Source organism: Eptatretus burgeri, chromosome 6 (assembly GCF_056783735.1).
Source record: "Eptatretus burgeri isolate ZD-2024b chromosome 6, Ebu_testis_v1, whole genome shotgun sequence".
Classification (NCBI taxonomy): Eukaryota; Metazoa; Chordata; class Myxini; order Myxiniformes; family Myxinidae; genus Eptatretus; species Eptatretus burgeri.
The window spans coordinates 83,947,519-83,964,188 of NC_140966.1; the positions used below are offsets into that span (position 1 = coordinate 83,947,519).

The window sequence follows — 16,670 nt, forward strand, 5'->3', positions numbered from 1 at the left end:
GAGGTCACGGAGAGATTCACTTTCCTTGGCAGTGATACTCATGTCTCTGCTGGCTGTGGTCCAGAGGTCAATAGATGTCTGGGTTGGGCCTGGGGAGTTATGGATTCACTTCATCATGGGGTTAGGCGCTGTTGGTACCTGTGCAAGAGGACAAAAGTCCGAGTCTTCAGGTCCTTGGTGCTTCTAGTCTTGCTCTACGTATGTGAGATTTGGACGCTGACACGGGATCTGAGACAGAGACTTAATTCCTTTGGTACCAGGTCTCTTCAGAGAATCCTTGGCTATTGCTGGTTGGACTTTTTGTCCAACGAGCGGTTGCTGAGAGAGACTCAAATGAGATTTGTTACCTGCATAGTCCGTGAGCATCAGCTGCGGCTGTATGGACTTGTGGCTCATTTTCCTGATGCTGATCCTGCTCACCAGTTTTTCTCAATGAGGGATCCTCTTTAGTGGTGGAGGCCAGTGGGCCAACCACATGCCTCATGGTTGCAGCAGGTTGATGAGCATCTCAAGGAGATGGGGATGGGCCAGGCATGACCTGACCTGACCTGACATGAAAAAAACACCTTGCCAAACTACTGTCTGTAAGGAGTTGGTTTGAGGAAACTTGTCAACATAGAGCTCCAACTTAAACCCAATCAACTCATGACCCCGGGATGCCTTTGAATGCCACCTCGAGCATTTAACTTGCACTTTCTCTAGATGAGTAACGATGCAAAATGATGTTTGATAACTTAAAATTTGGAACAATGTGCTTGTGGTAGTTGGATTACATTGGAAACCAAATAGCCTGTGCTGGCTTAGTGGTTAGAGTGGCTGGCTTGGAATCTTAGGGTCCTGATTTTGAGCCCCTGTTGGCCGTTGATGAACACCAAGGCATTGTATTGTACAATGTACATCCATATATAAAAGCTGTTCAATACAAGCCCTTGTAAGAAATAGTAATGACCTCCAGACAGTGTCAGTTCTGCCAAAGCAGTTTCTATGGCTGGATTTACAATCCTGGACAAGTCGTGGCAGGAATTTGTAATTTGGCCAGAGTTCCGGTGATAGCTTGCCTGCTCTTTCCGAAGGACAATGTGGGATATTTCAACAACTAATGCCAGCAGTCGACCTGAGATAAATTCACAAAAAAAAAAACTTTTAAAGAGCATTTTGAATAAACTCTAACAAACTTTCTTACTTGTGTAATAGGTGTTCACCTACTCTTCACATAATACAGTGAGATTTTGGCCCTCCTGCTGGTCACTTGTGGTTATATAGCATTAATCAAGTCAAATCCCAGTGCTGAACTTGTATTGAACATATTTAGGTGCTTCTGAACAAACTGGGAATGGTGGCTCTATCTTTGAAAGAACAATTACTGGCTTGTCGGCTGTGACATCAGCTAGCACTGGCCATGCTACAGCAGGATTCATACCCACGAGCACAATACCCATAGGGTGATTGTATCACCGCCCTACAGTGACACACACACACACACACACACACACACACACACACACACACACACACACACACACACACACACACACACACGCACACACACACACACGCACACGCGCACACACACACACCTGTGGCCAGTTACATTTTTACTGTGAGTAAACTTACACATGCAATTCTGACATCTCCTCAACCACCTCCCCCCCTTTCACCCACCAAAAGTCCTCACTCCCCAACTCCCACCCAAAACTTCAACCTTTCCCTCCACACTCTATCTCATCTTTGTTCTCTCCACCCCCTCCCCCCCGACCCCCACAACCCGATGTCCTCACCCTTCCCATCCCAACCCGAAAGCATCAACCCACTCCCCACTTCAAGCCATGAAGCCACCAACCCACCCTCCCCCCAGCATAACTACTCAACCCCCACCACAACTAAAGTCTTTAAACCCCTCCCCATCCCCAAAGCCTCAACCTCCCCATTCCAAAGCCAGCTATCCCATCGTTACTTTGTCAACCCCAACTCTGTCCTTCCCTCCTCAGTCGGAAGTCCTCAACAAAGACCTTTAAAATGATATGGGTTTATGGTCCCTGGTTGACAGATAATGTGCTAGTTTATGAGAAAATAGTTGGAAATAATAACAAGGACCCACGAAACCTCTGCAGTAAAATCCGTGATTGAGAGAATGCCACGTAGTCACTTGGGCACTGTATAAACAACAGACCGCTGCCTCAATATCTGAGGCCTATCTTCACAAGGTCAGTGGTGCCTATTGGCTTAAAATCCTTTTAACTGTCACTTTGGTCATTTTACACAGAAGGGAAAACTTATAGGGAGGGCATGGCGATAGTGAATATGACAGGTCCAAGGTAATCTTTGACCGCATCGCAGTAAGCAGCAACACGGCAGCCGTAGTATAGAAATTGTGGGTGGAATCAGGCGAACTGTCCAACCAATGGGTAGAACTCACATGCATGGACGCTGGGATAGATGCACTCATGGCTGCTTTTATAGTGCAGCAGGTTAGGGTTAGAAGTATAGTAGAAAAATCGTGCAAATTATGATACAAGCATCAAATTTGGCATTTCTGTTCTGCAGGGCTTTCTGATCAAATCTGCCCGATTGGCCATTTGAAAATCCAAATTTTGAAAAATTTTGAAAAAAAGAAAAAAAACTTCAAAGAAATTTGAAGTCACAGCTGGCTGAAATTCTTGAAGCGCAAGTGAACATCCCAGACAGAGAACCAAGGGGAGATGCAGTCATCATTGATGGCTCAGCACTTATCAATGCCCTACCTCCACGCACTTCAAAGATATTTGATGACTATGCTAAAGAAGACATCATCCCAAAGGTGGAATCCTATGGTGCTAGGTACGACAGGGTGGACGTGGTGTTTGATGTGTACAAGAAGTCAAGTCTGAAGTCCGAGGCAAGGTCGAAAAGGTGGCAAGGAATCAGAAGAAGAGTGACAGGAACCAGTAAGACCCCAAGTAACTGGAGAAGCTTTCTTCGAGATGACGGCAACAAGACTGAGCTGTTTCACTTCCTTGCAGAAAAGATGTGTGAAGCACAGACGACAAACACAGTCATTGTCACAAAAGAAGAAGATGCCATTAGAAACACAAGGAAGTCACTGGATGCTGTGTCTCCATGTTGTCATGAAGAAGCTGACACTCGAATATTTGTACACGCCAGGGATGCAACGACGGATGGTAGCAAGTTCATTATCATTAAGGCTAATGGCACGGACGTACTAGTCATAGCAATATCTGTACTGCCATCCTTACAGGAACTAGGTCTTGAGAACATGTGGATTGCCTTTGGCCAAGGAACCAAGGCCCGATGGATTCCAGTCCATGAGGTAGTTTCTGCAATAGGGCCTGAGAAAGCTAGAGGGATCCCATACTTCCATGCGTTCACTGGATGTGACGTCGTGTCTGCCTTCCGCAGTAAAGGGAAGAAAACTGCATGGCAGACTTGGAACGTCTTTGATGATGTTTCTGAAACATTCTCCAATCTCAGCCAGCATCCAACATTGATTCGTGATCTTGACTTTTTTTGAAGTTTTTATTTTTATTTTTTTTCAAATTTTTCAAAATTTGGATTTTCAAATGGCCAATCAGGCAGATTTGATTAGAATCCCCTGGAGAACAAATGTGCCAAATTTGATGCTTGTATCTTCATTTGCACGATTCCTCTCAAAAATTGCTGTTATCTGCCCCACTATAAGGTTAGCAGGTCAAGGCAGCGGGACAAGAAGAAAGGATGAAACTCAGGACACGCTGCACATAAGTAGCCATGCAAGGGTTGTGGGTAGATTGAGGAGGGATGGGTAGTGTGACCATTGTTTGTGGGTGATGGTGGTGGGGGATGGTTTATGCGCACTTCGAGGGGCTTTATGCACGATTGGTGGGAGATGGTTGTAGAACTGTGTTATCCGCATGTCTTTTGTTTGTGTGCGGCTGGTGGGACATGGTTGTGGAACTGTGTTATATGTGCGGCGTTGGTGGGAGATAGTTATTTGTGCCCAGTTAAACCACAAATATGTGAAGCACAGGCCACGAATGTAGAAGCAGGTCACATTTTATCAACTGCGAATATGCAGGATCTGCGAATGTCAAATCCGCGAACGTCACGGTTCCACGGTATACATGACTTCTGAGATCTTGCTAACTTGTACACCATCATAGATTTCTAATACCTGACAACGTCATGGACAAGACACCAGGAAGCATACATATATCTCATGTGTTAACCATTTTTACTTAACAGCAAGAAAACATGATTGTTGTCTGCACTTCCTGTTGTCGCTTGACAATCCAACCTAAGTCACTTAGGCAGTTGTACTTCTCTGCTAAATGGGAATATATATATATATATATATATATATATATATATATATATATATATATATATATATATATATATATATATATATATTCTCCCTTTGAATTTGGACTTAAAGGTTGATAGCTTTGTGAAATAATTCCAAAAGCTTAACCCATCCTTTGGATTTCTGAACAATGGAGCCGATGGTGTAAGTCGTGATACTTTATCTTAGCCTAATCTATAAATATTTTCACATATTTAATGATCAGCTCATATCCTCCATTCATTTTCAAGGTCCTGAAAAAGGCTTTTCCAGATCATCTTTTTAAATTATTCATAGCATAATGTATTGTTCGTAGCACTTTATCAAGTTTTAAACTCGTTTCAAAAAGAAGTGCAGCATTTTCCATGAAGGCAACCAGGTACTGTAAAGGGTACAGCTCCGGCTATGATTTTCCACCAGAGACATTGACAGCCTTGGCCGTGATCGGTTGCTCGTACGTGCACAAATTGACGAGGTGTGGACTGTTGTGTTTCTAGTGATACCAGCAGAACGCTTCAATTGCAGTTTTTGCTGATTGTGCATTTCATCTTCTATCTTCTCTTCAATTATTAATCTGAGATGGAGTAGTTTCACTGCCAGGCGAGATTACTTATTCCATTATCTTACTGGAGTTTCTTAGGCGAGTTGAATCCAGATCCTCACAATGATGTGACTTCAAGCACAGAAAATCATCCACCTCAACAAAGTTGACCTTTTATCCCCTGAGGTTCACAAGCAAACAAACATTTTGGAACAGGCCAAATAGGGAGGCACCATTGAAGAATGTGCTGAAGATGATGACCCCTAAATGGGTAGCAGAAACTTGAGTCTCTCGACATCTCTGCTAACTGGAGAAGAGGGGCGTGGGGAGGGGAGGCAGCGGGAGGATCCTGCTATAACTATAGACGACCTGTCACTTGTTATGGCCTGGTACTCAGAGTCTCATGAAAAAATAGTGGACAGTTGGTGATTTTAGAGTATGATGATGGATTGTCAGTCTGTGTGTATGTATGCTTACAGAGGGAGTAGCAGCAAAGTCCAGTGGTTCTCCTAATGACTTGGTCATTGTGCAAGACCCAAGATTCCAACGGCTGACATCTTCTGTGAGCTTGGTAAAAGCAAGACAAGTTTACGGCAACATCAGGTATTTTTGGAATTTTTTTTACCTTCACTATTGTTTTTGTGCTTTGTTGTGTATTTGAATTTGAATTTGTTTTTATGTACTTGAGAGATGTCGACGCGCTGTTCCGGCGCATGCTCCCATACCTGACCTGAGAGGCGTGAGCAGCATTTCCTTGTTCCCATTGAAAGTTACCTTGAGGCATGCAAGGGTCCACCACGATGTGTTAACTGGCAAGAGATGGAGACTAGATCGGGTGGTGCAGGTAGAATACCCCTTGCCTGAAGATGATGATTTAGACGGCTGGGTTTTTATAATGCTCATATGACTAGCTTGGAATCCAAATCCTTAATACTCTGCCTTCTCCACCTGACGTGGTCTTCCGCTGCATTTAAACACACACTCTGGTATACCTCTCTGTGTACTTATAGGCAATTTTCTGTACAGTATGGGCAGCTTTTTTTCTGATCTTTTCAACCACTGTACTGGAAGTAAGCTCATAGAAGCAAATAGTGTACATTATATAATGCAGTCACATCCTGACAAGCCCTGTTAGAGTCAAAAAGTTTCAACCGCAAGTGCCAATCCCTTTATGCAGTAGTTGTTCTGACTTTAAAAAGATCATTTGCACAATCTGGCCACTTTATTCACATCTGTCTATTATTGGGGCAAGTATTTCTTGACTAACTAGAAGGGCAATCGGTAGAGTGCATACCTCCGCCATGTAATGCCTGATCCACGAGAACATATCGGTTGTTTTTATTCCTATTTTATATCAGAGATGTTCCATTTGATAAATATGTGGAGCATACTGCTTTCAAGCTGAGAAGATTCAAAACTATTTATCTGTAATTCATAAATAAAAAAAATTTGAATTATAAATTACAGATAAATATTTAAGTCCTGCCAACCGTTCGATGATGGTAGTCTGGCAGTCTGACATTTTTTTTTTTTTTTGCATAACATGTTGAGGCTTGTGTAAGAGCTAACACACAGAACATGTAACAAGGCAGGAGACGAGAGGGATGGTAGAGGGAAGCACAAAATAGTGGGGAACAAAGAAAATAAACAAAGGGAACAAAGAGTAAAGTATTTTTCAAGTTTAACTATCAAAATCACGAATCACTGCTCAGGTTCACTCTTTCATTCCTCTTTTTTTCCCACCTTTGGAATAAACTCCCACACTCTCTTCAATCCCATTCTTCCCTCCAGGCCTTCAAAACAGCTGTTCACAACCACCTCTTATCATCCCCCATCCAAAACCTCGATCTCTTCTACCTCTGTTAATCCACCCAAAAAACAGCCTAGGTGTGAAGGGATTGTTCAACAATACTCGTCAGATCCTGTTGTCCGTGTGCACACTGATGTGTATAATTGTATTTACTGACTGCAGTAAGGAAGAAGCTGTATCACGATTCGAGCAGCACCTCAGCGAGCTGAATAAAGGGAAACGACAAGAGACAGCCTCACATCAAGCTCAGGTTGATCTCACATCTCCCTATCCTCTTGTGCCTTTTTATCCTCTCTTTTAGTGCCACGCATTGGTCATAATGGTACATCTTTTGGAATGCTCCATTATGTCATTAATGCTGATGATGTCAAATGCTGTAAAAATCCTGCTTGAGAGAATGTCACATACTTATTTGGGTGGTGTATAGACAACAGACCAATGCCTCGAATGCTGAGGCCTAGCTTCACAGGGCCCATGATGCCTATCGGCTCAAAATCCTTTTAAGTGTCACTTTGGTCATTTTACACTGAAGGGAAAACTTAGAGGACATGGCGATTGTGGATATGAGAGCTCCGAAGATGTTTTAGACTTCGCACAGCAGTGGAAGAACCAACATGGCGGCTGTAATTGTGGGTGCAATCAGGCGAACTGTCGAACCAATGTGTGGAACTCGGATGGACGGACACACGCATGGCTTATATTTTGTAGTATAGATGAAGATTACATTCTTTTGAATAAAACTTTGAGTATTTCAATCACGTATAATTGTGGATGTCATGAAGTTTTGTTGAAACTTTGTCGAGATGTAAAAGTTACTTGCAAATGTACACAAACAGCTTTTTTACTTGTAACTTCTCATTCTCTCTTTTTGGTTGTCATCCAATCACTGTTTTGACTTGCAGGCAGTGAATTGTATTCTGGGAACAGTGGCTTATGAGAGACTGGCTGACCATGGTCCCAAGCTGGCTTTGGTGAGCCGTAAGACTCCATTGGTAACTCGGTAAGGTGCCTTCATCAATCATTATACACTTAAAATTACTTTACAAAAAACCCTCTCTCTCTCTCTCTCTCTCTCTCTCTCTCTCTCTCTCTCTCTCTCTCTCTCTCTCTCTCTCTCTCTCTCTCTCTGTCTGTCTGTCTCTCTTTCTCTGTCTGTCTGTCTGTCCATCTCTCTCTCTCTCTCTCTCTCTCTGTCTGTTTGCCTGTCTGTCTGTCTGTCTCTCTTTCTCTGTCTGTCTGTCTGTCCATCTCTCTCTCTCTCTCTCTGTCTGTCTCTGTCTGTCTGTCTGTCTGTCTGTCCATCTCTCTCTCTCTCTCTCTCTCTCTCTCTCTCTCTCTCTCTCTCTCTCTCTCTCTCTCTCTCTCTCCTTCTCACACCCTTTCTCTCTCTCTCACTCTCTCTGTCTGTCTGTCTGTCTGTCTGTCCGTCTCTCTCTCTCTCTCCTTCTCACACCCTTTCTCTCTCTCTCTCTCTCTCTGTCTGTCTGTCTGTCTGTCTGTCTGTCTCTCTCTCTCTCTCCTTCTCACACCCTTTCTCTCTCTCTCTCTCTCTCTCTCTCTGTCTGTCTGTCTGTCTGTCTGTCTCTCTCTGTCTGTCTGTCTGTCCATCTCTCTCTCTCTCTCTGTCTGTTTGTCTGTCTGTCTGTCCATCTCTCTCTCTCTCTCTCTCTCTCTCTCTCTCTCTCTCTCTCTCTCTCTCTCTCTCTCTCTCTCTCTCTCTCTCTCTCTCTCTCTCTCTCACACCCTTTCTCTCTCTCTCACTCTCTCTGTCTGTCTGTCTGTCTGTCTGTCCGTCTCTCTCTCTCCTTCTCACACCCTTTCTCTCTCTCTCTCTCTCTCTCTCTCTCTCTCTCTCTCTCTCTCTCTCTCTCTCTCTCTCTCTCTCTCTCTCTCTCTCTCTCTCTCTCTCTCTCTCTCTCTCTCTCTCTCTCTCTCTCTCTCTCTCTCTCTCTCTCTCTCTCTCTCTCTCTCTCTCTCTCTCTCCCTCTCTCTCCTTCTCACACCCTTTCTCTCTCTCTCTCACTCTCTCTGTCTGTCTGTCTGTCTGTCTGTCCGTCTCTCTCTCTCTCTCTCTCTCTCTCTCTCTCTCTCTCTCTCTCTCTCTCTCTCTCTCTCTCTCTCTCTCTCTCTCTCTCTCTCTCTCTCTCTCTCTCTCTCTCTCTCCTTCTCACACCCTTTCTCTCTCTCTCTCTCACTCTCTCTGTCTGTCTGTCTGTCTGTCCGTCTCTCTCTCTCTCTCTCTCTCTCTCTCTCTCTCTCTCTCTCTCTCTCTCTCTCTCTCTCTCTCTCTCTCTCTCTCCTTCTCACACCCTTTCTCTCTCTCTCTCTCCTTCTCACACCCTTTCTCTCTCTCTCTCTCTCTCTCTCTCTCTCCCCTCACACCCTTTCTCTCTCTCTCTCCTTCTCACACCCTTTCTCTCTCTCCTTCTCACACCCTTTCTCACTCTCTGTCTGTCTGTCTGCCCGTCTCTCTCTCTCTCTCTCTCTCTCTCTCTCTCTCTCTCTCTCTCTCTCTCTCTCACTCTCTCTGTCTGTCTGTCTGTCTGTCTCTTTCTCTCTCTCTCTCTCTCTCTCTCTCTCTCTCTCTCTCTCTCTCTCTCTCTCTCTCTCTCTCTCTCTCATTCACTCTCTCTGTCTGTCTGTCTGTCTGTCTCTTTCTCTCTCATCTCCCCCATCTTTCATCTCATCCCCTCTCTCCCTCATCCCCCCTTTTTCTCTCTCTCTCTCTACCCCTCTCTCCCTCTCTCTCTCTTCCGTTTTTCTCTCTCTGTGTCCAATTTGTCTCATACCATATGTTCTCACCCCCTTTTCCTGTTTTTATCCATTGGCTTACCTTTGTTACTGAACATAATATTTATTTCTGGGGAATAATTTTCTGAATTTTATTCTCTGTCTACACAGCTACTTCAAGTTTCCCTTTAAAGAAGGAAAGACTGCTCTTGACGAAGAGCTATCCTTGGAGAAGGACATTAACCTGGGAGCGTACATAATGGCACACAATGGATGGGTGATGGGAGATGATCCACTGAGAAATTTTGCAGAACCAGGTGAACCAGAACTAACCCTAACCCTAACAGCTTCTATAAAAAGCTTGGTGTTAGCTTAATGGTTATGGTGGTTGGCTTAAGATATTAGGGTCTTGAGTTCAAGCCGCTGTCGTGCTGTTAAGCAACATCACGTCGGTTGACTCAGCCTCTCATCCTTCCGAGGTCTGCCAAATGAGTACCAGCTTTCTGGAAACAGGGCACTACGTCGGCAGTACAGCTGTGCTCCCAGCAATGATGCAACCAGCAGCCACAGGCTGCATATAAAATGACGATTAACTTCTGTAATCACAACAGACTTTAGTTCAACTACAACCAAATGGATCAATTTATATTTTTTTCACAGTAAAGTGCCATAAAACCACAGCTTCCCATGTCTGCCTTATCAAAAGGTTCGGCTGTTTATCTACGCCGTGAGCTCATTTGCTGGGGAGACAGCGTAAAGCTACGCTATGGGGATGGACCCAGCACTTGCCCTGCACTCTGGCAGCGCATGCGCACTTACACAGAACGTACAGCCAGATATTTCCATGGTGTGCGTTTGGACAACTGTCATTCCACCCCACTGCATGTCGCTGAGGTTTGTGGGATTGCCAACACAGTTTTAACTCCACTCTTAAAGCACACCATTTTAGCATTAACAACTCTTCTGTTAAAGTATAAATATACTGAACCAGATCATATCTGAATTTTCTTTGTACTTTGGTTGTGGTTCATTATGCCTCCGTACCAAGGGTGTCAGAGGCATTATGTTTCCGGGTTGTCCGTCCGTATGTCCGTCTGGATTATCGTTTACGCGATAACTCAATAAGCAAATTGTAGAATTTCATTAAACTTGGTAAAAAGGTAAAGTAAGACAGGGCAATTAAGTGGTTAGATTTTGGGCCAGATGTGATAAAGGTCAAGGTCAAACTCTGAAATTTTACTGTTTACGCCCTAACTCAAGAAATATTGGACAGAATTTCATCAAACTTGGTACAAAGGTAAAGCTAGACAGGGCAATTAACTGATTAGATTTTGGGCCAGATATGATAAAGGTCAAGGGTCAAATATGTCAATACTCAAGTGTTTGTGCGGGATAGCGGAGGCATACCCGTCGACTGCGCGCAGTCGAATCACTCGAGTTTGGATTTGACCCCAAGTTCATGCCGAGGGGGGTGGGGACTTAGGGTCACAGTGGTCAAAATGAGATTTCTTATCTCAAAACTTGATATTGGGTCATTCCTGGTGAAACTTTTTGCCATCTTTCAAATTTTCTTTAGGTGGGAAGCGTGGGGATTTACGATGACGCGCCATCGACTTCGCTCTTGTTTAGATTCGCATTTGGACTCACGTTGTCACATCATGCTGCCTCTGTTTTCATTTCTTTCATTTCGAGTGTAATAATTTTCTGTTAAAATTGCTGAAATTGTTTGTTTTCCTGAACTTATGCATTTTTGATGCAGAATTTCCGATCAACCCTATATCATTCATAATTTTGCTGTCGCTCCACTCTTTTTCACTGCCGTGATCTCATTCTTCCATTCCGCAAAACCCCTCAGTACATGATCGATGCAGCTCGTAATGTGCGCCCGGATTTCTTCGTTCTTGCCGAGCTGTTCACAGGCAGTGAGGAGCTTGATAACGTGTTTGTCACCAACCTTGGTATCACCTCTCTTGTGCGTGGTAAGACGTTACACTTCACTCCGCTGTGGGAAACCTTTTAGCATGTGGAATAGTTATAACATGTGGTAGCCTTATACTGAACTGGCATCCCAGAGGTTGAGGGTTCAAATCCATCCGAAGGGAGAAGTGTTCACGATTTTTATTCCAAGATGTGGGAATCCTAACTCGCCTGAGGAGAATCATCATGTTTCTGTATTATCGTGTCAGTTAAAGCAAAATGCGCAGTGTGTTTATTAATGACTCTGAGAGAGGGGACAATCTGCCTGCCTTTCCTGGTTTGCTGTACATTTGATTCCAGTCGCCACATCATAATATAATGGGCGTAAGCCTGGAACTTCTAACGCACTTTTCTCCAAACATATTCTGTTCATACTTCCGAAATCTTCACATTATGTGTTCCATGTATTTACGCAGGTGATAGCGGATTCAAAAAATGGAATATAGATAGAATTTTCAAAGAGAGAATCGATGACGTCACAATCAGCAGCGTTTGGCGGCAAACCGACGGCCGGGTCCCAGACGACATGCTTTACTTAACTAAATCCATGAGTTCAGGACGTTTGTTCAACTCAGCATTTACGACTTTTATCCTGCCATGTTGTTAATCTGTTGATGGAGGTAATATAGAAATGATGAATATGTCCAATTGTTCGTGTTACTCATCCGGCACGATGTGTCAAGACCAATAATCTAAAGCGACCGGTCTCAAATGCTACCATGGGCACCTAGACACGCCACCAATATGAACTGAGCTGTTGAATTTGGTGCAAAACATCCAAAGAAACTACCGTAACCGAGTATTGTGATCCGTCCTGTCCCCCATACCCGTCGTAGACGGGTATCTGCTAGTTGTGGTTAACTCGTCTATCTTATCAATGCAAGCAAATGTGTGACGTTCTGCAATCCGTCATCATGGTACTGTTGAAGGAAAAGCATAAAGAACAAAGGCGATGAAGGCCAAGGCAGGAGGCACACTTTGTGGCTACAAGATGGAATAAACAAGATATGATGACCATTGAATGTTAACGGTATAACCTTGTAATGTTGATGCCTATATTGACGTTACACATTGTGCGGACTGTGACTTTCATCTGCTGGAGGTCTTCTGGCCTGGATTTTTAAATCCTGAATTAATTATAATTAAAAAAAGACCATTCGGGGAGTTCTGCTCCACTAATTAGTGGAGTAGAACTCCCCGAATGGTCTTTTTCATGCAATATCATGGCTATGGCTCTGGGGCTGCTTCTCCAGACTAAACTGCTGCTTCGTGGCGTACCCAGATGCCAAAAAAAAACACAAAACACAGATTCCAGAGGTTAGAACATCAAATAAAAGCTCAAAGGATGGCAGTTTTTAGATATGCACATTAGGGAGGGTTTATGTTGTCGGTGTAGACCTAAAGTGATGCATATCTAATATCACGATAAAATTACCTCGTGTGCTTACTCTATTACATTTACTATGGGATATAACTAGACTATGCTACGCAATGATAACCCCTAAAAGTCTTCTTTCTTTTTTTGGATACATTGTCGAGGCTCATATAAGAGCGAACACACAGAACATGTAACAAGGGGAGCAGGAAACAAGAGGGGTGGAAGAGGGAGGCACAAAACAGTGGGGAACAGAGACATTAGGAGATCTGTGGAAGGGAGAGGGATGGGGCAGGGAACATGGGGTATACAAGATGGACATTACAGGGACTTTCAGGAAGGAAAGCAAGGAATTTGTGAAGGATGTGGGTTTGAGGTGAATTAACAGGTGTAGAAAAGATCGTGGTTTTGGATGGGGGAAGATAAGAGATGGTGGTGAACAGCTATTTTGAAGACCTGGAGGGAAGAATGGGATTGAAGAGTGTGTGGGAGTTTCAGTAGTTTCGCCAGAAGGGGGTTGTTGGTGGACCTTGAGCACCTGGCGGAAATAGAGGGGGGGGGAGGGACATATCACAGACAGAGCAGGGGGGGGGAGGGGAAGGACAGAGAGGAGACGGTAAAAGACAGAAAGACCACCCACCTGCCTGCGGTGAGAGAGAGTAAGAGACCCAAAAACTCAGCCTCATCACGGGAGATACCAATGATCCTAAAAGCCTTGGTTTCCACAGTGTGAAGCTTGTGATTTTATCAAGATCTGCAGAGAGTCAAGAGGCTGTTGCTTGCTCATCTGAAGGATGACAGGTGGTACGGCAGAGGGTTTTCAACAACATTTCCACAACAATGCACTATTTTATTGAGTTGTGCATTGATAAAATAAAAGAAACCTTGGCATGTTTTGCCGACTCTTAGATCTCATTCGTAGAATGTTTTGAACACTGCTCGTATGATTTGTCACCTGATTGTGGTGCCATCACATCACATCGTATTTGACAGAGGGTTTTTATTGTCATGAAAATTTCCACTCAAGTTCAGCACCAGGAATGGTAAAGTGCACCAATAAAGGGCTTTTATAAGTGCCATGCCCTTTAGCATGAGGGATCATTTACTGTCAGTGGGTCACAAGTAATGGCCAAGTTATGTCTGTGATTACCACCTATATTGTTTTCTCCAGGAAGCTGTTACAAAGCTCAAGTGCAACAATTAATATGGGGCCTGGTTGTACTTATTAATTACCTGTGCTTCAAAATATATGATCCTGATCCAATCAAACACCTCTGGGTGAATGTTTGGCACATTTTTCATCCTCCCTTGGGATGTGCTAAACCAATACGTTTCGCAACAGATGTTCAATGCACAAATGTGTGAAGGAACTGTTTTATATAATTCACAAAGTGGACCCTTTGTTCATTCTCATGAGCCAGAAAAGTCTTACTGTCAGTCTGTGCTGATTATGGTTTTGTGAATAATTGCTGGCAGGAAGCTTGAAGTTGTCATTTGAGCCTTTTTTTTGTTCTTTTGTGGTGCAGAGGCCTTGACTGCATACAACAGTCATGAAGAGGGCCGCCTGGTGTATCGGTATGGAGGCGACCCTGTGGGCTCGTTCATTAAGCCTGCTCTCCGACCCCTCGTTCCTGGCATTGCTCACGCAATGTTTATGGACATCACACATGATAATGAGTGTCCCATCCAGGTGTGCTTCCACTTTTTACTTTCACTGCACATGATAACATGCCGTATCCTGTTGTGAGCACACTTTTTATTGAGATCGTGCATGGTAATGAATGTCTTTTCTGGATGTGCATTCAGTTTTTGGATGTCATTCCTGATAAAGAGACACTTGCGGGTTAAACAGACAGTTTAGACTGAAGGCAAATGTAGCAAAAAGATATTTATTGCTGACCGACTTCAGTTACTCATTGTCTCTATTAACAAGAACCAATTCCACAGGTCAGGTCAGGTCAGGTCAGGTGTGGGAGCATGCGCTGGAGCAGCGCGTTGCTGCATCCACTTTCTGCCTCTCCATCCACTCCAAGGGCCTCCGTCTGGCCATCCTCCCCCATCTAGGGAGATGCCTGACCCATCCCCATCTCCTTGAGATGCTGTTCAACCTGCTGCAGCCACGAGGCACATGGTCTGCGCATTGGCCTCCTCCACTCATGAGGCTTCCTCACTGAGAGAGTCTGGTAAGCAGGATCAGTATCAGGAAAATGAGCCATATGTCCATACAGCCGTAGTTTATGCTCACAGACTACGCAGGTAACAAATCTCATTTGAGTCTCCCTCAGCAATCGCTCGTTGGATACAAAGTCTGACCAGCGATAGCCAAGAATTCTCCGAAGAGACCTGGTGCCAAAGGAATTAAGTCTCCCTCTGAGATCCCTTGTCAGAGTCCAAGTCTCACATCCTTAGAGCAAGACTGGAAGCAACAAGGACCTGAAGTCTCAGACTTTCGTCCTCCTGCACAGGTACCGACACCTCATGATGCAGTGAATTAATGACTCCCCAGGCCCGAACCAGACGTCTGTACACCTCTGGCTCATAGCCAGCTGAGACATAAATATCACTGCCAAGGTAAGTGAATCTCTCCGTGACCTCAACATCTTCACCACAAATGGGTACAGACAAGATAGCAGTATCCAAGATGTCATTGCAAGCCTGGATCTTAGTTTTGACCTCTGAAACCCGTAATCCCAGTGGCTCCGACTTCTCATTCAGCACCTCGAGGGCCCCCAAAAGGATATCCAGAGTTCTGCAAAGATGACTGCATCATCTGCCAAATCAACGTCAGAGATCTTGACATTCCCAAACGATGCACTGCAGCTTGATCTCTCCGACATCCTCCCTAGAATCCAGTCCATATAAGTGCTGAAAAGTGTGGGGGCTGGTACACACCCCTGATAAACCCCAGTAACGACTGGAAATAAGTCTGAGATGGTATCACCACATCTCACAGTACTCTCAGTGCCAGAGTATAGTTCAGACATCAGATCGATCAATTTGGAGTATTGACGAAGTTTTGGGGAAGGTCATCTGAGGCTCTGAAAACCCCATATATGGTCATTGAACACATACACGACAGGTCATTGTGTGGTGTGGCCTACTCCATGACTGCTGGGTGGGTCCGTTTTTCTTTGTGGAGGATACAGTGACCTCAACTATTTACAAGAACATGTTGGGAGGTTGAAGACCGACAACCCGAAATAATTTTTCAACAGGACGGTGCTCCCCCTCATTGGGCCTTAGTTGCCATCCTGAATGAAAAATTTTCAGGTCGCTGGATTGGCCAAGACAGACCAACCACCTGGCCCCTACGATCACCAGACATAGCCTCCCCCTTCCCTCTTGATTTTTTTTTTATCTGTGGGGGTTTGTCAAAGACGTTTACAACACCAAGGTGTCAAACCTGCAGGATCTTCGTTCTCGGCTCACAGCTGCATGCGCACTGGTGGGCGCAAACATACTGAGCTGAACATGGCAAGAACTTGTGTTCCTCCTTGATGTCCTGCACATCACAAACAGAGCTCACATGAAAGTGTATTGATGGGGTGTATCTAACTTAATGAGTTTCTGTATCTTATAAACCAAAGGGTATCGTTGTATCATTTGTGGTTCGAAATATAATAACAACCAAAGTTGTCCAGGTCTTTTTGGAACACCCTGTAAAGGTTTTATTGTGTCGTAGTTACAATAATTAATCAGTCATTCTATCTCTATGTGCTCCATCATTCTCCTTGCACCACTAGATTTGTTGCCAAGTCCTCTTAGACATCTTGTGTAGTGTTTGTGGATTCACCTTTGCAAACGAGGCCACGACTGCAGCGTGCAATTCTTCACTTGTCCGACACCAATCTTCCACTGCCCTTCTTGTCCTTCCACAGTTCCTGTTTCAAAAGCCTGTTTTTCGCAGTTTAACGTCTGC

The 16,670-nt window shown here is 44.3% G+C and overlaps 1 protein-coding gene across 5 annotated transcripts in view; it reads left to right on the forward strand.

The window, feature by feature from the left end:
* AGL (amylo-alpha-1,6-glucosidase and 4-alpha-glucanotransferase) overlaps positions 1 to 16,670 on the forward strand; it is a 116,891-nt gene that overhangs the window by 54,755 nt on the left and 45,466 nt on the right. For all 5 annotated transcript variants that reach the window (XM_085885929.1, XM_085885933.1, XM_085885930.1 and 2 more), the window contains exons 8-14: positions 5,339 to 5,462; positions 6,832 to 6,919; positions 7,572 to 7,669; positions 9,571 to 9,716; positions 10,106 to 10,293; positions 11,255 to 11,378; positions 14,278 to 14,441. In XM_085885929.1, the coding sequence (XP_085742055.1) occupies positions 5,339 to 5,462; positions 6,832 to 6,919; positions 7,572 to 7,669; positions 9,571 to 9,716; positions 10,106 to 10,293; positions 11,255 to 11,378; positions 14,278 to 14,441 (932 nt within the window). The remainder of the gene's footprint in view (positions 1 to 5,338; positions 5,463 to 6,831; positions 6,920 to 7,571; positions 7,670 to 9,570; positions 9,717 to 10,105; positions 10,294 to 11,254; positions 11,379 to 14,277; positions 14,442 to 16,670) is intronic.